The following is a 19011-nucleotide window of genomic DNA, read 5'->3' on the forward strand; positions in this document are numbered from 1 at the left end:
AAGTCCATTTATACCATGGACTCCTATGCAGCAATAAAAAAGAAGAATCTCTTACCTTTTGAGACAGCATGGAGGGACCTGGAGAGTATCATGCTAAGTGAAATAAGTCAGTCAGAGAAAAACAAGTATCACATGATTATACTCATATGTGGAATCTAAATAACAAAATGAACCAATGAACGGAGTGGATCCAGAGACATGGAAGCATAGACGAATGCAGAATCTCAGAGGGAAGTGGGGGGAGGGTGGTGGGTAGGAGGTATCAACCGAATACCTTGTATGCATATAACCCATGGACACAATAAGGTGCTGAAGGCCTGGGGGAGGGGCGGGGAAGGAAGGAGGCAGTCAATGGGGGAAATAAGAGAAAACAAAAAAACCCAGGGAACTTGACTACCAGTGTTACTTTCATTTATTTCCATGTGCACATTTCCAAAGGACAATGGCAGACTGACACTAAAACCAAACCAATCAACTGGAATATCATTACGGACCAAAATGAGAACTTCCTGGTTGAGGGGTTAGGGATGGAGTCTTGTTCTTATGCCCATGTTCCGCTGGTGTACACTGGATTGGAAAACAGAGTAACAGAAACCAGGCACAGGAGATGTCTCCCTCTTCTCATGCTTTCATCCCATACCCTGTGCTCCATGTACGGAGGAGTCTCCCCAGTCCTTGCAACTCGCACAATCAAAGCAGGTGAGGTTCATAGTTAAGTTATTCAGCCTCATTTCCACAGAACCTTTACCAGGCAATAGAGACCCTTGGGCCATGGGATACTATGACTTAGTTCTTAATTACATGAAAATGAAATCACAGAGAAGCAGACAATGCAAACACGTGAAAGCCATTTACTTTTAGTAAATTCTTCAGGGTCCCAGGTGCTGGGGTTCCTTATGTTCCCTGATACCACAGAACCAGGGGAGGGATGCGGGGGGGTTAGGTGTCAGAATAGTCTTGAAAGCCTCCGCCAGCAGGAACAGCCTTTTCTTAATTGTTCCATAATCTGATCCCAGATCTCCAGTTTTATGTAAGCGATGTGACCCAATGCCTTTGTAAGGCGACACTGTTCCAAAATGCCCTTACAGACCCCTGTGGAGAGGGTTGGGTGGGCGGGCAGGCTTGTACATATGTGGGAATGTAAATGTTTTCATTATGATTATGTTCTGTTAAATCCCTTGGCACCCAAATGCCACATCCCACTTGTAGTAGAAAGTGTTGGGGACAAAACCAAGAAACTGGTAGAACAGTAGGAAGGCGAACAGCGTGAAAATCTAAAAGGAGGGGAAGAAAAACCCACAAGGAAAGAGGCTTGGGACAAGGTCCTCCTTTTTAGCAGTGTCTGGCACTGGCATCGCTTTGTCAATGGAAATGGAGCCCCCTGTCAAGGTCCGTGTGAAGCAGCTTTGAGGTTTTTGCCCATCTGACACTTCTCCAATCTCTCCCCAGTGTCACGGACAGTGCCCGGTGAGGAAGTGAATCAGTGAGATGTGGTTATCCCGTGAGCGGCTAGCAAAGCAATCTGGATGCAAATATCTGGCCGTGAGTTCAGGGCTGTGTGCTTTAAGATCTGAGCCCTTACCAAACCTAAGGAATTGTCCTGGGCAACTCCAACTCGAGGCTGCTTGCTCTGTAAGGTACCTAACAGCCTATTTCTGGGGAAATATCGATATAATAACCACAACTCTTAAGACTTCTAATTCTCCTGCCTCATACGATGACAGAGAGGCAGGAGCACTCCAGTCAAGAAGCCTCAGCTCAGGGTGTACTTTGGGCAAAATAGCTCCTTAAGGAGAAGTTGAGAGGGGCGTTTACTTAATTGTGAGAAGAGCTTATGTCAATCTGGGCAAGTCAGAAAGACTCCCCGGAAAAGGTCTCCCCAGGATAACCAGAGGGCTGCTCCTCGCCTACCCCGGGGTCGGGGCTGAAGGAAGACCTCCTATCATGGGGGCCTAGCTGGGAGGTGATTCCTGAGTGGGTCCTCTGATGCCTGATTAAGTGATAGCCTCTACTGAAGCTCTTCCCACAGGCAGGGCACGTGAACGGTTTCTCGCCAGTGTGTGTTCTCTGATGCCTGACGAGGTGGTCCCTCCGACTGAAGCTTTTCCCACATTCATTGCACTGGCAGGACCTCACTGCAGCGTGTCCTCTCAGGTGCTTGGCAAACGCAGCCCTATGGCCGAAGCTCCGCCCACACTGGCCACAGAGATAGAGCTGCTCGGTATCGTGTGCCTTCCGGTGCACCAGGTACTGCCTGTGGTCGCCGAAGTACTCTCCACACTCTCCACACATGTAGGGCTTGTCTCCGTGCTGGATTCTTTGGTGTGTTGTTAGCACAGATTTCTGGCTGAAGTTTTTGCCACAAATAGTACAAAAGAAAGGTTTTTCTCCTGTGTGCGTCCTGTGGTGCCTGACAAGATCTGAAGTCCAGCGAAAGTGCTTTCCACATTCATCACATCTGTAGGGCTTCTCAATGGGTGTTTTCTCAGCTGTGCCCAGGGGGGAGGTCTCATTCAGATTCTTCTGGTTTAGGGGGAATTTATAAGGAGCGCCCAGTATGTGGATCTTTTGGTGCCTGGCAAGATGTGAGCTCCGTGTGTAACTTTTGCCACACTCCAGACATTTATAGGGTTTTTCTCCTGTGTGAGTTCTCAGGTGTCTAACGAGGTGGGAGTTACACGTGAAGTTTTTCCCACATACAGGACAGCCATGAGGTTTCCCTAACAGGGAGTGGATAGGTACGGTATCCTGAAGATTTATTGAACTAATGTGAGAAATATTTGTATCAAAACTTTCATCAAGTCTACCTGGATCGTCCTCAAAGACTATTTTCCAATCTGGAGTCTGGTGGATTTCTGGATCTCCTAAAACAGATGAGTGTAGATTCTCCAAATTCAGATCTTCTTGCTCAAGAAACTCATCCTCATCGTCACTCCTGTCTCCTGAAGAGATGGTAAGAGGAGAAAATTATAGACGTAATGACGCCTTCTGCACAATGGGGGCAGGGTGGGGTGGGGGATAATTTTAAATCAGAAATCTGGAAGGGCCAGATCACATAGAGAGAAGCCCATATTTCATAACTGTAGAGACAGGGATAAAAGGAAATAGTCACATGAATGCCTGTCATATGCCAGGCACTTTCTTATGTTATCTTAAGCTATTAGTAGCCTTAATTTGAACAAATATTTTAATCCCCATTTTCACAAATGTGGAGGCTAAGGATCACGTTTACGTAAACTGCTTAATAAATGGTTTAGCCACAATTCCAAAAGTCCCGATATACCCCCACTACCACCACCACCATTTTGTATTACATATACCTCAGACAAAAATAATGGGAGGGGTAAGAGGAGAAAAAGGAAGGATTTGGCGTTTCGAGGGAGGCAGAAGTAATGCCTGACATATTGGAAGAACCAATGAGGGCTATACGAGAGAGAGAGAGAGAGAGAGAGAGAGAGAGAGAGAGAGAGAGAGAGAGAGAAGCACTGACTAAAGGAACTGCCAGCTCCTTTGTGAATCCCTTGGTCTCTCCTCACCTGTGTAGGTAAAAGTCAGGACGTCTGGTTCTTGAGGGTCTTGAGGCTCTAGGATATCTGGAACCAAAGGGTCTTCTTCTATAACGTGGGAGATCTCATCTAATCTGGGGATTGGAAATGCTGTTCCAGAGGGGAAACAGGACAGGATGATTGGTTAAACAATTCCCTGTGTAAAGGCACATCAGCCAAGTCAGTCATTCAAATCTTTGGTCTTTTTAGCTTGAGTACCTGCAACTAAGTACTGCATAGTTTTTGTCTTTTACCTATAACTCAGCAATTACACAACTAAATGCTACCCTCTTTTCCCATATTTAAATAAGTAGATTATCTCCAACTTTTATTGTTTGTTTCAAAGCACATGCTTACCTCAAATATATTAAAGCAACCTCTCTATATATATTACATATAAAGGCCTAATATGCAAATTGTCCCCTCAGGGGTTCGACTGGGAGTTCAATCGCTCACTATGATGTGTGCTGACCACCAGAGGGCGGTGGAGAATGAAGGAAGGCCCCAATCAGCCCTCAGCCAGGCCTAGGGACCCTACCTGTGCACAAATTTTGTGCACTGGACCTCTAGTAATATAACTTTACTTTAAGTTTCCAACCATTTTCTAAGCATTTCTCTTCCTTTTAACTTAGAAGAATATAATCTTACTCAGCTAAACTCTTCAATCTCATTGATGGGGTAGGCATAAGAGAAGTCTAGTACATACAGTCTAAGCTCTAAGCCCCCATAATTTCCAATAGGAGAAACATGTCTATGTTCACAACACTCTAGAAACACTTGAACTTCCTTACACAAGGAGACCACAATTCCACAGTCTTCTTCCAAGACATATTCTCCATAAAACTCTGTCTGTGTTGGATCCAGATCATCCCACTGGTCCTGGGAGAAGCATACAGCCACATCCTTGAATGTTACCAATCCCTGAAACAGCAGGAGGATTCAATTAAAATGCGGTGCCTCACGGAGCCTCACATTCTGTGCCTGGACTGAAGGTCTCTGGTATAGGCAGAATCCACCCAGGGGACAGAAGGGACCCAAATGGGATGCTTGGTTCTCACAGGAAACCTGTGTTTCACATGTCACTGCGTCCCTAATGGCACTTTCACACTGGCCTGCTACCGCTACCTCATCTTACTTCCTTTCAGAACCATGTTCTTCCTCCTCTTGAGAATATTGTTTAATTAAAAAAAAAAAAAAAAAAAAAGTCTTAAAAGCCATCACTCAATTCCCTAGTTGATGCTTTAATGCTACTTACATTTGTATAAAAAGTCTTTTCTGAGAAGCTTTCCCTAACTGACCTTCTCTAACCACCCTATCACTTACAAAGTCTACATTGCATAAACAGGACATTTTCCTTCAGCTACACTAGTCTAAAAGCACAGGTAAATTTCTTCCTTTGCCCCCAGCCACATAACTTCACTTCTGGGCTCCGCCTAAGGTCAGTCTTCATAATGTGGTGGCCTGACTGAATGCCCTTGGAAGAGTACACCATTAAGTTCAGAAATCACTTCTGCCGCAGTCAGTCATCCTTACCAATGACTGTCAAGTTTATTCCTAAAAACCAAAACAAACCCCCATTCAACAACGTCCAAGTTGTAGTGGAGAGTTACGAAATAATCCCATTCGGTTAGTCCCCCTGGTCAGGGGCAAATAAAGGGGTTTTGGAGCCTGCAGATGCAACTGAGACCATTATAATTTATCTCATGAGATGCAACTCCCTTTCCCCAGCCCCACAAGTGGAGAACAGAATTTAAACTGACAAAAGAGTGGAAATTGCTGTCCTGTCTGACCCACTGAGTATATGGCTCTTCCAATTCTCTATGGAATAGAGGGACACCAGGGTGCACCTGTGACAGAGCAGTAAGAAGGGCGACCATCTCTGGGTTTCCGGTGTTCCTCTCCTCAGGAAGGTCTGGGTCCTGGGGCACTGAAACCTCTACGAAGAAAAGAGGGCAGAGGTCAGCAATAGGCAATGCACCCCTGTAACTAACAAAGAGCTGAGCAACTCCCGTTATCTTTGGGAATCAAGGGCAGCTCCAGTAACCCAAACAATGCAATCTACTAAGGATGCTAAGAGAATGATTGCTCTCTAAGCTCAGCCTAGTCATGGGACTCCAGCTGGTACTGTCTCCTCTCAACACCGTGTCCTGTGAGTTATTCCTATTCCAATCTCCCCAGCTTCGCTGGTATGTAAGTCCACCCCCAACCCCCCGCATTCTGCCGGGGCTTCCCACCGATCTCGTGCAGGGGCTCCAGCTCCAGTTCATGGCACAGGCTCTGCTCTGCTGGTGCCCCCGGATCTGGGCTCTGCGTGATCTCCACATGGGGCTCCTCTGGGGTCGGGGTCCGCGCAGGATCCTGCGGCTCACTAGGTGACTCAGGCTCTGCTCCTGGGTGCACTGTCTCCTCTGACAGGACTTCCTGGCCATGAACATGGGCAGTCACCTGGGAATAATTCCAACTTCCAGTCACCATGGAGTCAGGAGGAAAGTCTTGGTTGTCATCGGGGCTCATTTTAGGAGAAGCTGCCAATAGAAAAAAACTCCCAGAGGGACCCAGATGAAGAGGGGAACCCCTAGTTCCATTGGGGCATGCAGAGCTGTTATCCTTGCCCGATCAAAGCAAGAACAATCAGATACTGCACTGCTTTCTTGCCTCCCTCAACCGTGTCCCTCCCCACCAGGGCTGAGGTCTTCCCATCGCCACCTGTCCCACCCGCAGCAGCCCTCGGTGTTTGCTTCATGTGCCGTTGACCTGGGCGGGAATCTGTGACTGAGGGTTTATGAGAACCTTTGAGGAAGTGACAAATCTTCCTCCCCAGAAATTGGAGATTCAACATCTAAAGAAGGAAAAAACGAAAACCATGTGACCCTGGGGTGATGAAGGCCCTTAAGGTAGTCCCTAGGTGGGTGTTTAAAAAACCAGAAAGTAACTCACACACACAGACACCGCCTCTGCCCCGGGGCTTATGGGTCTAGATGCAACCCACGGGCAGAGCCAATTAAATTTAAAGGTGATTTATGGGGCCCTGTCAGCTCTCCTCCCAAATCCATCCTTCCAGCAAATGGTCCCCCTCCACATCACACAGGTCAGGACTCCCCCTCCTCACCCACCGCCTTGGTGTCCTGGGTTGGTTTTGCAAACCCTCCACCAGTGTCACCGCCTCCTCGCCACTCTCTGGCCGCTGGCCCTGCACCCAGCTCTGCAGCTCTCCGGGCAGGACGGTAAGGAACTGTTCCAGCACGAGCAGCTCTAGGATCTGCTCCTTCGTGCGCCTCTCTGGCCTCAGCCACTGACGACAAAGTTCTCGGAGTCGAATGAGAGCTTCCCGAGGGCTGGCTGCTTCCTGGTAGCGGAAGCGCCGGAAGTTCTGGTGTGAGGTCTCAAGCGCGGGGAAGTTCTGATGGGAGGTCTCAAGCACGGGGTCGTCCGTCTGCAAGACAGATTCTGGCCTACAGGTGAAATCATCTTCCAATTTCACCAGTAGAATCCCCTCTTCTTCCCAAAGATCCTGGTCCTCTGGTTCCAAGGCCGTAGCCATTCTCTGACTCTGGGCTGGTCTCACACCATCTAGAGCTCACACTGTCATTCCCCCCCAGTCTCAGCCTGGGCACCTCGAGGAGTTTCTCCCAAGGGACCTGGGGTAGAGAAGTAGAGACAAACAGTGTAAGCACAGAATTATACACAGGGATAGCAGTTCTGAGTTTAATCATAATCTTGCACATATAACGCTTCCTCAAGCTATTAAATCCCCTTTCCCCGAATCTCCATAACCCGTAAATAAATCTAGTTGGACCAGATGACGTATGTTGAGCATGTATGTTCCCCACCTCTTTTCCTGGGCATTTCTACTTAAATGGCTAGCATCAAGGATACTCAGAATTACCTGCTAAAAGCTGTGATACTGACCAAGGTGTGTCCTGTGCGAACACATTTACATATATACTAGGATGTATATTCTCAGAAGAAATACATCGACAGGACTGAAATAGAAAGAGAAGGCCTTATCAAAGTTCATTCTGAACCGAATCATACCCAGTATTCATTTCTTCTGTAAAATGGAAACGCTCAGATTTGAGGGGAGGATTGTAAGTTAACCGTGAAGAAAGCCACGTATAGTGGCTGGCACATAGGTACCCACAAAAGCAACTTTTCTCTTTTAAAACATCTTTAGTTGGAAGACCTACAGGCACTCACACCCAAGCGTTCAAAACGGAGTTCATTCATCAGTCTTACCCTCAACCCTCCCTCTTCCTGGATTCCTGTCTAGGCTGGATCATCCCTAGTTAAATTCGATTTTGTAATCCTAGGATTCAGTGTTAATTCTTCCTCATCGCTTATAGCTCATTAAACTGATTCTACCTCCTACCCTCTCCTTCCTTCCCAGAGACTGCTGCACTTTGAGCCCTCACCTCTTACCTGCACCACTGCCATGACCTAACGAGGTGCCAGCAGCACTCAACTGTGAGCAAAAGGCAACATAATTACATACGAAGCTTTTGCAAAACAGTATCACACATCTTTTTTCTGAATATTCTGATTCAGCCAATCTAGGCAACTGTATCTTTAGAAGCGCTAGATGTGGTTTGTATGTGCATCTTGGTCGAGGGTGTGTAAGGTTAAGAATGAGAGCCTTGGGATAGGCTGCCAGGGTGTGAATCCTGGCTCTACTGTTCCCTAGGTATGAGGCCATGGGCAAGTCCTTATTTTCCTTATGCCTGTCCCCCATTCATAGAGGGCATAATGGCATTCATCTAATAGGTACTATGAGGATTATATGTATTAGCCCCTGTGAAGTACTTAGAAGAGTGATGGCATGCCAAAGTTAACTTTTTTAAATATTTCTAAGTTTTAGTTCAAACTGCACCACTCAGCATTTAAAAAATAATTTCATCCCTGGCCAGGCAGCTCAGTTGGAGTGCCATCCTGGACAATTGTCAGGGTGCGTTTGAGAGGGAACCCATTTATGTATCTCTTACAATGATGTTTCTCTCTCTCAAATCAATTAAAAAAAAATATCCTCAGATGATAATAATAATAATAATAATGGTAATTTCTTACTGTAAGATCAGTTCCAAAATCCTCAGCATATGAAGCTCTTCACAACCAGCCCTCAATCTATTTTGCACTTCACACCATACCCTTTCCTCTGCCCTGCCTGCTTGTAACAAATGCATTGCTCATCTCCCTACAACAGGGTGTCTTTCCGGCCTCCAGGCCTGTGTGAAGGCAGTTCCTTCTGCATGGAATACCCACACCCCACCCCCAATGCTGCACGGTGTTCCCACTTCTTCTTGACAGGTCCCTCTTCTCCATCCCCATGACCTGCAGGGTAGGTCCTTCTCTGTTCTCCTCTGGATTATTAAAACTGCCTCCAAATGTGAGCTACCTGCCTCCAGGCTTACCTTCAAGTTAACAGTCACAGGAGTAAGTAAATCTGGTCCCTATTTAAGACCCTCAACCAATCCTGACTTGTAAGTGAAATACAGACTTCCAAGTATTTACTAGAGGCCCGATGCACAAAATTCGTGCACGGTGTGTGTGTGTGTGTGTGTGTGTGTGTGTGTGTGTGTCCATGTCCCTCAGCCCAGCCTGCACCTTCTCCAATCTGGGACCCCTCGAGGGATGTCCGACTGCCTGTTTAGGCAGGATAGGGCCTAAACAGGCAGTCGCACAATCCAGGACTTCTGGCTCCCAACCGCTCGCCTGCCTGCCTGCCTGCCTGCCTGCGTGATAACTGCTTCTGCCTCCCAGTCCAATTGCCCCTAACTGTCCTCCCCTGCAGGCCTGGGTCATCAACTGTCCTTCCCTGCAGGCCTGGTGGCCCCTAACTGTCCTCCCCTACAGATTTCCAGGAAGAGGCAGCTCTTCAAGGCTCCAGGCTGAAAGAGATTCAATTCCAGGTACCTCTCCGACCCCCATCAGTTCCCCAGATCATGTCTCCTTGTTGGAGCACAGATTTTAGAACCCCAAACTCCAGAAGCCTTTATTTTGGTTTCAAATGTCCTTGGGCTGTGGTGGTGTTAGCTTGTAGTTACTATTCTAGTTTTTATTTCTAGAACCTATTCATTTAACCTTTAGGTTTTTTTGTTTGTGTGTGTTTGTTTGGTTGGGTTTTTGTGTGAGGTGGGGCAAATGGATGCAAGAATGTAATGGGCAGGAGCCCCCTCGACATTAGCTGCACCTGCAATATTGCAGGAAGGTCTGAGTGGTGAACTTTCTAACATAATGAATCAGCCAATGGCTTCCCATTGTCCAGAGAATAAAATTTAAACATACTTGATTCTCAAAGCCCTTCACAACCTGGCCCCTACCTACTTCTCTTTGCCCACGACTGCCACTCCCACTGAATGTCACTGCTTCACAGTAGTTCTTTCCTGTGCCCTCACTAGGATTTCACGATGCTGTTCACTCCTCCTGAAAGCCCTTTCCTACCACCCGTTGGTTAACTCCACTCACCCGTCAGCGGCAGTTTTCCCAGGATGCCTCCCTGACCGGCCAGACCACCCCCACAGGAACGAGCACTGCGCCCTATCACAGCACACGTATCTACTTTTTTGTGTGGCAAGAACGTTCATCTTGCTGTTGAACTCACCAGACTGTAAAGCTCTGAGGACAGGGACAGAAGGCACCCAGCTCACTGCCCATCACGCAACAGGCACTCACACACAGAACACTTCGGGCTTTTAAGTCTTTCTCTGGAAGGACGGACAGTGTCTTATTAATTCGTGTTCAATTATCCAGCAAACCATGTGCTAGACAAGGAAGGAATACGGAAGACGGTTTACTGCTTGGACTGTGACGTAACAGAACTCATTGCAAGGAGTCTTCAGGCTGCCCTGGGGCCATCCAAATGCAAGTCACATGAAGTTGTGCATTTGGAAAAGAAATCATTTTACTTTGAGGATTTGATTAACTTTAATAAGCACAAAACCAGACATCCAGTAATTTAATGAAACTACTGATCCAGACAAAACTTCCAACCCCCCTCCCCAAATCTTGCAAAGTAGAATCCATGCAAGGTTCTACTAGGTCCCCTCATTGTTTTCATGATGTACTAGCTACAAGAGATGCCCTACTCTGAAACGGGTTGTTCTCACAAGACTTTGATTTCCAAAGGAAAAAAATGATTGCTTGCCTCATAAAAATGGCCATTTTTAGCCCGGCGAGTGTGGCTCAGTGGTTGAGCATCAACCTATGTACCAGGAGGTGACGGTTCGATTCTGGTTCAGGGCATATGCTTGGGGTTTTGGGCTAGATCCCCAATAGGGGGCATGCAGGAGGCAAGCAATCCCTGTTTCTCATCCTTGATGTTTCTATCTTCCTCTCCCTCTCTAAAATCAATAAAAATATATATATTTAAAAACTGCCATTTTAAAAGGCCCTTGAGAATCATGAAATGAGATTTCCATGCTTGTTTGTATTTGCATTGGCAGCCCGAGGAATGGAGATGAAGGCAAACAGATCCCCAGCAGCAGAATGGAGGGAGGAAGGGGAGTCCTTGGTGGGACAAGCGATGGGAAGGAACAGGAGGTGGGCAGTGCTGTGGAGAGAGAGCAGCAGATGAGGTACCCAAAAGTGAAAGGCCCAGCAAGGGTTTCATGGGATACCATACACAAGGGCCCTTGTCACAGTAAAGCCCTCTGCAGGTAACTGCTTTCCTCACACAAGATTAGCTGAGATCTGGGTGAGTTTATGAAGTAAAATGTGCTTGCAATTGTCAGGTATCAGTATCAGAGCTAGAACATGGACACCGTTTTATTCTCTAATTCACGGGGTGTACTACACTGTAAGTCTCTCTTGCAAATTTGTTGTCCTCACTATTCTAACACCTTTCCATTCAATGTCTGTCCCTGGAAGGGTTCCACAATGACAGCTAAAAACCGAACGAAAGGATAACACAGACAGAATGTGAAGCCAGGCCAGGAAGAGTGAAAAACTTGGTTCCAGAAGGTTCTGAAATGATGTATGCAGGGGTGTTTCACAAGCCTAGGTCCCATAGCAAGTCAAGAGTGTATTTCTGAGGCAGAATTGGGGGAGAGATGTGGGAAAGCTAAGACCTTTCCCCAATCTTGGTCCAGCTTCTCTGCTTCTTATCTGAAGTGTCGCAGCCCGTAAAGACCCTACAGAATTCTACTGACGAGAAGGGGAAACCGCAGGCAATGGAAGGATACCTGCTTCTCTACCTTAAAATATTACCATTTGCGGGAGTCATTCTGGAGCCTAAATGACAAGGTCTGTAGTCATATCTGTCTCAAGGAGAGATAGCAAATAATTTTCAGGAGAAAAAAAACACACAAAACAGTGACCAGAAAGGTTCAAATGATTCTATTTAGCAGACATGGCTGTCCCTTCCAGTTTCCATTCTTGTCTTACACTAATTCAGATGCACAACCTAGAAATTTGAATTTGACTGCTTACTGGGTCATTGCAACAGATCTTCTTTCTCATTGCTCTAGAATAGAAATCAACTAATAAAAATTGTTAACTGCCCTTTTCCAATGGTGTATTGTTCTTTAAAACTAATGATTAGCTCAGTAAGATCCCCCTACTGGAAAGATTCTATTGTTACGTTAACTGTCAGATACACAAAATGTTTCTCCATGTTTTCCAGACAAAGGTTAGGGGCTTTGGAGCACTTGGCTGGATCCCTCTCCTCACTCCTTAGCCATGTGACACTCCCTAAGTCTCATCTTCCAAATGGGGCTCATACCACCTTAGACGGTGGTCCTAAAGAGGAAGTAAAGTAACATACAGAACCACTCGGCATACAGCCTGGCATAGGGCAGATGCCCAATCTATTTTTCCCCAACTTGCTGTAAATCCTTTTGGGAAGAAGGCAAGATTTAAACAAACAGTCTGTTATTTCATTAAAAATTACAAAAAGATTAAAACGTACAGGAAAGCCAAAACCGGTTTGGCACAATGGATAGAGCGTCGGTCTGCGGACTGAAAGGTCCCAGGTTCGATTCCGGTCAAGGGCATGTACATTGGTTGCGGGCACATTCCTGGTGGGGGGTGTGCAGGAGGCAACTGGTCGATGTTTCTCTCTCATCATCGATGTTTCTAATTCTCTATTCCTCTCTCTTCCACTCTGTAAAAAATCAATAAAATATATTTTTTTAAAAAAACGTACAGGAAAAATCTTGGTCTGTGAAGTGTTAGGTTAAACCAGAGGAGTCCTTGTTTTGACAGCAATTATAAGCCAGGATCAAATAGGACCCTTTTCCAAGGGTGGAAACTGACAGGATGGAAATACTAATAAGCAGTTACCTGCAATCCTCCCAAATCATATCAGCAAGGCTTCTACGGATGAATATTATAATCCCCTTCTCTCCTTGTAACTGGGAGGAGGCAGTTAGTATATCCAAGGAGTGAGCAGTTAGTATACCCAAGAAGTCCCTCAAAAACTTAACTCAGAAGGCAAAAGAAATAAAAGAAAATGAATTCACTGACTTTTTGGCTTTTGAATACATCAAGCTCACACATTAGATTCAACATAAAGTATCTGGGTAGCACGGAGAGAAGTGGCTCAATAGGTTTCAAAGAAACAGAATAAGGCATAGAGAAGGGGGAGACAGGAAGGATAAAGAGGTCAGACAGGCGGTGGTGGTACAGCGAAGCCAGGGAGGCTGAGATATAAACACCTCCCACCTGAATTTGTAGACTTTGTGGGTAAGATCAAAGTGTGCAATGGGCATAGAAATGTCACTGAGCCCAGCTGGCATGGCTCAGTGGTTGAGCATCGAAATGTGAACCAGGAGGTCTCGGTTCAATTCCTGATCAACGGCACAAGCCCAGGTTTTGGGCTTGATCCCCAGCTGTAGGAGGCAGCCGGTCTATGATTCTTTCATCATTGATATTTCTCTTTCTCTCTCTCTCAAATCAATAAAAATATATATATTTTAAATGTCACTGAGAGTAAATGCAAACATGAAAAATGTAAAATAAAGCTCTAAAATCCTTATAATTCACTTCATTTTTTACTTAAAATATGTTCCATAGATATGTACCAAAGGTCCAGGAGGCTGAACAGTGGACAGTTCTGCCTTTGGAGTTAGATGACCTGCGTTCTACCTCCTAAAGATGTGACAAGTCACAGCAACTCCTGTGGATGATTCTTTACCTAAAGGCAGATAGCTGGGTCATCTTTTGAGAAACTGTCCAGCTCTTTGCTGGTGATAAGGGAGGTGTTTTGAGAGGAACAAGGATATATGGCTTTATTGAGTACTTGGGCCCTCGTGTATTAGCTTAGGATGGTGAAAGGGATTCATTACGAACTTGATGCAGGCTGGAGGCCAAATATAGATTTTAAGAGGCCATCATGATCATATTGGTTAATTTCCAACACAACGTTTAACCTTAGCTAAGGGTTATTACTCAGAGATGGTTAATGGCCTACTAAAGCAGCACCTATAAGCCTCAGGTTAAAACAGAACCCAAACTCATCTGAAGTAGGAAAAGGGCAGTCGGCAAACCTGACTCCCATCCTGATAACAGCAGAGTTTTCGTTTGGCAGCCAGAGTTACACTAGCTGTATCCAATGAATGACTACAATGAACAGGGTCAATGCCAATCACACATTACTTAATAAAAGGTAACAGGATATTATAAATACAGCCTGTCCTGAGGTGCAAATGTGGGTAATTCAGAACAGTCAATTCAGAAGTCATCAACGAGGTTTTTAGTTTTGCAATTAATACTCTCGTCCGGACGCTCCCTGCTCTGTCCAGATGACCTCCTTCTGGCTTTCCCGGGGCTCCCCAGCATATGAGATGCTCAAGGATGGGGCCCGTGCTTGCTGGACCAGAGGAATCTGAGAGTGGTCCAAAGTAGGAGCAATCCTAGGAAGCCTTTCTTGCTGTGGGCAGTTTAGCATCTTTATCTCCCACTGTGAGCCCTACCCCTGAGAGCAAAGCCCTCCTTATTCACTTTCATATTGCCAGAGCCTAACATTTTACCAAATAGTTGGAAGAAAAGGTGCTCAATAAACGTGTCTTGAATTTAATTAAGCTATTTTTTTCTTCCAACTTGAGTACAGAAGCACATTAAGAATCAGTGGAGGCCAGGGATTCTGGGTAACAAAGCACTCACGGGGACAGCTCCAGGCATTTGGCATTAGCATTTATTCCAGTCTTCCGGGGGAACCAGCTGCAATAGCCATGTATTATGTATTGTTTTACTATGTGGCACAGAATTAGTAGAGAAAAACTTCAAGGGGAACTGGGGGAGAGCTCCTTCCAAATATCTCACCACACAAGGTGCAAGGCAGAGAAAGATGAAAAAAACCATAGGTTCTGACCTTACAGAATTTAATATATAGTTAAGAAAACCAGGGACTTTACATATTAGGGATTCACAGCAAACACCCGGTTTATGAGTATAAGCTCTATGATCAAAAGAGAAGCACCTATCAAGAGAAATAAGAAAGTCAAGGGGAAAACTTTTAAGTATTTTCATTTTCGATTTGGTATAAGATAATGTGGCATTCGGAATTAGTTTGCTTTCCTTTTCTTTTCTAATTTTATTTTATTGTTTAAAGTATTACACATAGTAGTGCCTATATCTCCTTTTTTGTTTGTTTTTTTTCAAGTGCACTTTCTTAATTCTACAAATGAAAGGATTCTTGTGGTTAAATTACCCACACAAGCTCTTACGTTTAGTTGCCAGCACAGAAGCACTCTCCACACAGGTCTTTTGATCCCCAGACCACTGCAAGGCTTATGTGAAGAAGTCTGGCCAACACTGGTGGTTCTCGGCCTCAGAAACCTAGACCAGCAGCACCAGCCCCTCAGAACTTGTTAGACCCTGAAATGATCAAGCACCAGCCCAGGCCTATCAGCAACTCTGGGGCTGGCCCCACCCACCTGCATCACAAGCCCTTCAGGCACTTAAGATGCATGCAATGGAGAACCCAAACTCGAGGCAAATCTGAGGTCCCAGCAGAAAGGGAGAGGGAGCGCAAAAGTAGAAAGAGTGTAGGGCCCTTCAGTTGCACGCCTGTGCCAAATTAAATGGGAAAACTACCTGTGTCATTTGTAATGCCCAAGAGTCCCTCCCATCCTAGTAAGCCTTGCTGTGCCCTTGGCATGACTGTCTACTGCAATATAATTTATAGAAAGAGAGCAAAAGGGGTACAGCCGGAGGAGAAAGGGGTGAAGATTAGGAGTACCAGCCGAAACCGGTTTGGCCCAGTGGATAGAGCGTCCGCCTGCAGACTGAAGGGTCTCAGGTTCAATTCAGGTCAAGGGCATGTACCTTAGTTGCAGGCACATCCCCAGTAGGGGGTCTGCAATAGGCAGCTGATCAATGTTTCTCTCTCATTGATGTTTCTAACTATCTCTCTCTCTTCCTCTCTGTAAAAAAAAAAAAATCAATAAAAAATATATTTTTAAAAAAAGATTAGGAGTCCCAGGTGTTTGGTCCTAGGAGGGAAAATTCCCTTCCTTTCTTCCTCCAAACCTGCCCCTCCTTATGCTACCTAGTAAGAGCAGAAAGTTACTCCAGACACATGGCCGCAAGCCCTAACTGCTCCGCTGTCACGCTTCCCAGCAACTGACCTCCCCTGGCCACCCACAACCGTTCTGAAGCGGCTTTCTGGATCAAGGCTCATGCGTGGGGGTGGCTTGGACGGAAAGTGGGAGGAGGATCGCCACTAGCTTTCCTTGTGGCTTCTGCGTGGGGCTGCCCTGGGTATCACCTGCAGAGTGTGGACCGAGAAAAAAGCCCCAGCTTCTAAGCCTGGCCTCCAAGAGGGACCCTGGGGGTGGTGGTGGTGGTGGCACTGCTCCCCAGGACCACGGTGGTGTTAGAGCTGGGGCAAAGAGCTTGGAACCAAGGCAGACGGATGATTAGAGCGCCTAGGGGACAAAACTATCCGACGCCCAGAAAAAAAAATGACAGGTGGGCTGCCACCTTTGTGAGGGAGCACAGCGTATATATCCATGGCACATCCCTAACAAACTTTTAAGTTCCACCAGACACAAAGCAGAGGCCCGGGGTCAGAGGGGGCGGTAAGAAATGCCCATCGGGCCCTTAGGGAGTGGGCAGGAAAGCCGCCGGGGACGGCGAGCTCCGGGTCAGTGTCACCGAGACAGCCGGGAAGCCCGAGCCCGAGGGTCTCCGAGGCCTACGGCGGTCACCCGTGGGCACCTCTGCGTGTGTGTGCTGGACCGGGGGCTCGTGGCGGAAAGAGATGGGGTCTGTGCAGGCGGGGAGAATGCGGGGGCAACGGGAGAGATGCCCGAGCCGCCGGCGAGGCAGGGCGAGCAAACGCTGCGAGAAACCACCGGGCCCAGACCACTCCCCCCTCGGTGCGCCGGGGGCAGCGCGGAAGCAATGGGAGCAGCTCTCCCCGCAGGCCTCGGGGCGGGGGGCTGGAGGAAGGACGCCTGGAGCGCCCCCCGCGGCCCGCAGGTCCCAGCTCCGGCCGCCGCGACGCCGCCCCCGGCCCCTCGCGACACGGCCGCCGCCGCCCCCTCCCCAGGACCGCAGCCGGCCGGCTCCCAGGGTCGGGGGCGGGGTCTGCGACCTCTCCCTCGTCCCCGCCCCGCGCTGCCCCGCTCAGCCCGGTCCGGCCCAGCCCGCCAGCACTCACGGCTCCGACAGCTCCCGGGGCTCCTCCCCTGCCCGGCCGGCTTCGCACCCACCCACTGCCGGGCCCGAGCGGCCGCCACCGGATCCGAGTCGCGCGGGGCGCCGGGAGGGTCGGAACACGTGGGGCCTTTGCACCGGAACCGGAAGCAGTCGTCGCCCCGCCCCCTCGCTGCGCCGAAGCCGCTCTAGGCCCTGGGAGGTGTGGTCCTCTCTATGTGCCCAGCGCCTGTGGCTGCTCCCAGCCCGGGCATCATCATCCAAAAGGGCTCCCCTACACCATTTCCGCTCCTCCCGCCGCCCTTCTCCTATTTTCTTTCTGTTTTTCTGTGTTTGATCTTTATTTTTTTGTTTGGATTGGGATGTCAATATCTCTACTTGTTTTCCTTTTCTTCTTCCCCCCCACCCCCCCGCCTCTTTGAATGGTCTGTCGAGCTCTGTAGAAGAGAGCAGCTGGGGTTTGAATGCTGGCCTTTGCTTTTTTTTTTAATTATTATTATTAAAAAATTTTAATATTGACATTATTGCAGCTGTTCCTCTTTTTCTCCCCTTTGCCCATCTCCACCCGTGCCCACCTTCTCCCTTGGCCTTCACCAAACTATTGTCCCTGTCCATGAGGTATGCATATATGTTCTTCCTTCTTTTTCCTTCTTCTTCAGCCAGTCATCCCCAGCCCCTCCCATCAGGCACCGCCCAGTTTCTTCCATATATTCTTGCTTCCAGTTCCATTTTTGTTCCGCAGTTTATTTTGTTCATTAGATTCTACATGTTAGTGAGATAATAGGATATGTCTTTCTCTGACTGGCTTATTTTACTTAAAATAATACTCCTTATAGGTATGAAATTAAACTTGGTTTTCTCCTGCTAATTTATCTCATGCCAATTTCTTTCTCTTTTTTTAATATATTTTATTGATTTTTTACAGAGAGGAAGGGAGAGAGATAGAGAGCTAGAAACGTCGATGAGAGAGAAACATCAACTAGCTGCCTCTTGCACACCCCCTACTGGGGATGCGCCCGCAATCGAGGTACATGCTCTTGACCAGAATCGAACCTGGGACCTTTCAGTCCGCAGACCAACGCTCTACCGCTGAGCCAAACCGGTTTCGGCATCATGCCAATTTCTTATACCATTCAGAAGGACCTAGGAGGCTAGAGGAGAAATATTTCCTTCTCATCAAAACCAGTCTTTTGATGATGGGGTTCTTGATGATATTCATGTTCTTAGCGTCTCTTTCTTTGCCTTCAAATGAGTGATTCCTATGCCCAGCTCTAAGACAGCTCTTCTCCAAGATAAATTGGGTATGACAGTGAGATAACATTTTTACCTTATTGCACGTTTGAATTTTCAATTTAGTACTAAAAACACCGCACAATTATCCTTTTAAAAAACCATAGTTTTAATGGGGTTTTAATGATAACATTTCTTTGCTGTTGGAAGAGGGACATATAGAATACTAATTATTACAAACTGTGACTCCTCTGTGTCATCATTGTATAAGAACCTTCACGTCAGTTGTCTTGTCTGAGAGCAAGGCTATACCAATAGATCTGTCACCTGCCTTGTGGGACTTTACATGCTAATCATACACACCAGCTCTGAACTTAGTGTAACCTTGGGGCCGAGTTTTCCAGCAGGGAAGCCTTCATGGCTATGTCAGCTCTGAGATTTTTATTGATTTCCTAGGCACACAGCCTACCTAGGTTGAATTACAGCAACTGGCATAATCCAGTAGGAAACTTTCATATGATATCCTCAACTTTTGATATCGAGCCCTAGCTGGTTTGGCTCAATGGATAGAGTGTTGACCTGTGGACTGAAGGGTTCTATTCCAGTCAAGGGCATATGCCTGGGTTGTGGGCTCGATCCCTAT

General features: G+C 47.0%; 1 protein-coding gene across 7 annotated transcripts; it reads right to left on the reverse strand.

Moving 5' to 3' along the window:
- Nucleotides 1-398: 398 nt before the first annotated feature.
- On the reverse strand, nt 399-17269 carry ZNF202 (zinc finger protein 202). Of its 7 annotated transcripts, XM_084868151.1 has the most exons (10): nt 17143-17269; nt 10141-10243; nt 7432-7528; nt 6655-7183; nt 6252-6384; nt 5780-6070; nt 5393-5481; nt 4337-4466; nt 3537-3656; nt 399-2942 (listed from the first exon to the last, which is right to left on the reverse strand). In XM_084868151.1, exons 4-10 carry the CDS (start codon nt 7084-7086, stop codon nt 1852-1854), a joined length of 2286 nt encoding a protein of 761 aa, XP_084724277.1. In that variant the 5' UTR covers nt 7087-7183; nt 7432-7528; nt 10141-10243; nt 17143-17269; the 3' UTR covers nt 399-1851. The 7 variants fall into 7 exon arrangements, with proteins under 7 accessions (XP_084724277.1, XP_084724275.1, XP_084724276.1 ...); XM_084868149.1 differs by lacking the exon at nt 7432-7528; XM_084868150.1 differs by lacking the exon at nt 7432-7528 and having other exon boundaries at nt 10141-10300.
- Nucleotides 17270-19011: the final 1742 nt, after the last annotated feature.

Source organism: Pipistrellus hanaki (assembly GCF_964339955.1).
Source record: "Pipistrellus hanaki genome assembly, chromosome: 19".
Classification (NCBI taxonomy): domain Eukaryota; kingdom Metazoa; phylum Chordata; class Mammalia; order Chiroptera; family Vespertilionidae; genus Pipistrellus; species Pipistrellus hanaki.

Bases quoted from the DNA above. Each gene is read 5' to 3' on its own strand.
- ZNF202 (XM_084868148.1), bottom strand. From the start codon at position 7,086: ATGGCTACGGCCTTGGAACCAGAGGACCAGGATCTTTGGGAAGAAGAG. The intron at 6,385-6,654 runs GTGAGGAGGGGG...TTCCTTCTTTAG, and splicing joins CCAGGACACCAAGGCGGTGG to ATGTTGAATCTCCAATTTCT. The intron at 2,943-3,536 runs GTGAGGAGAGAC...CCATCTCTTCAG, and splicing joins CCTGACTTTTACCTACACAG to GAGACAGGAGTGACGATGAG.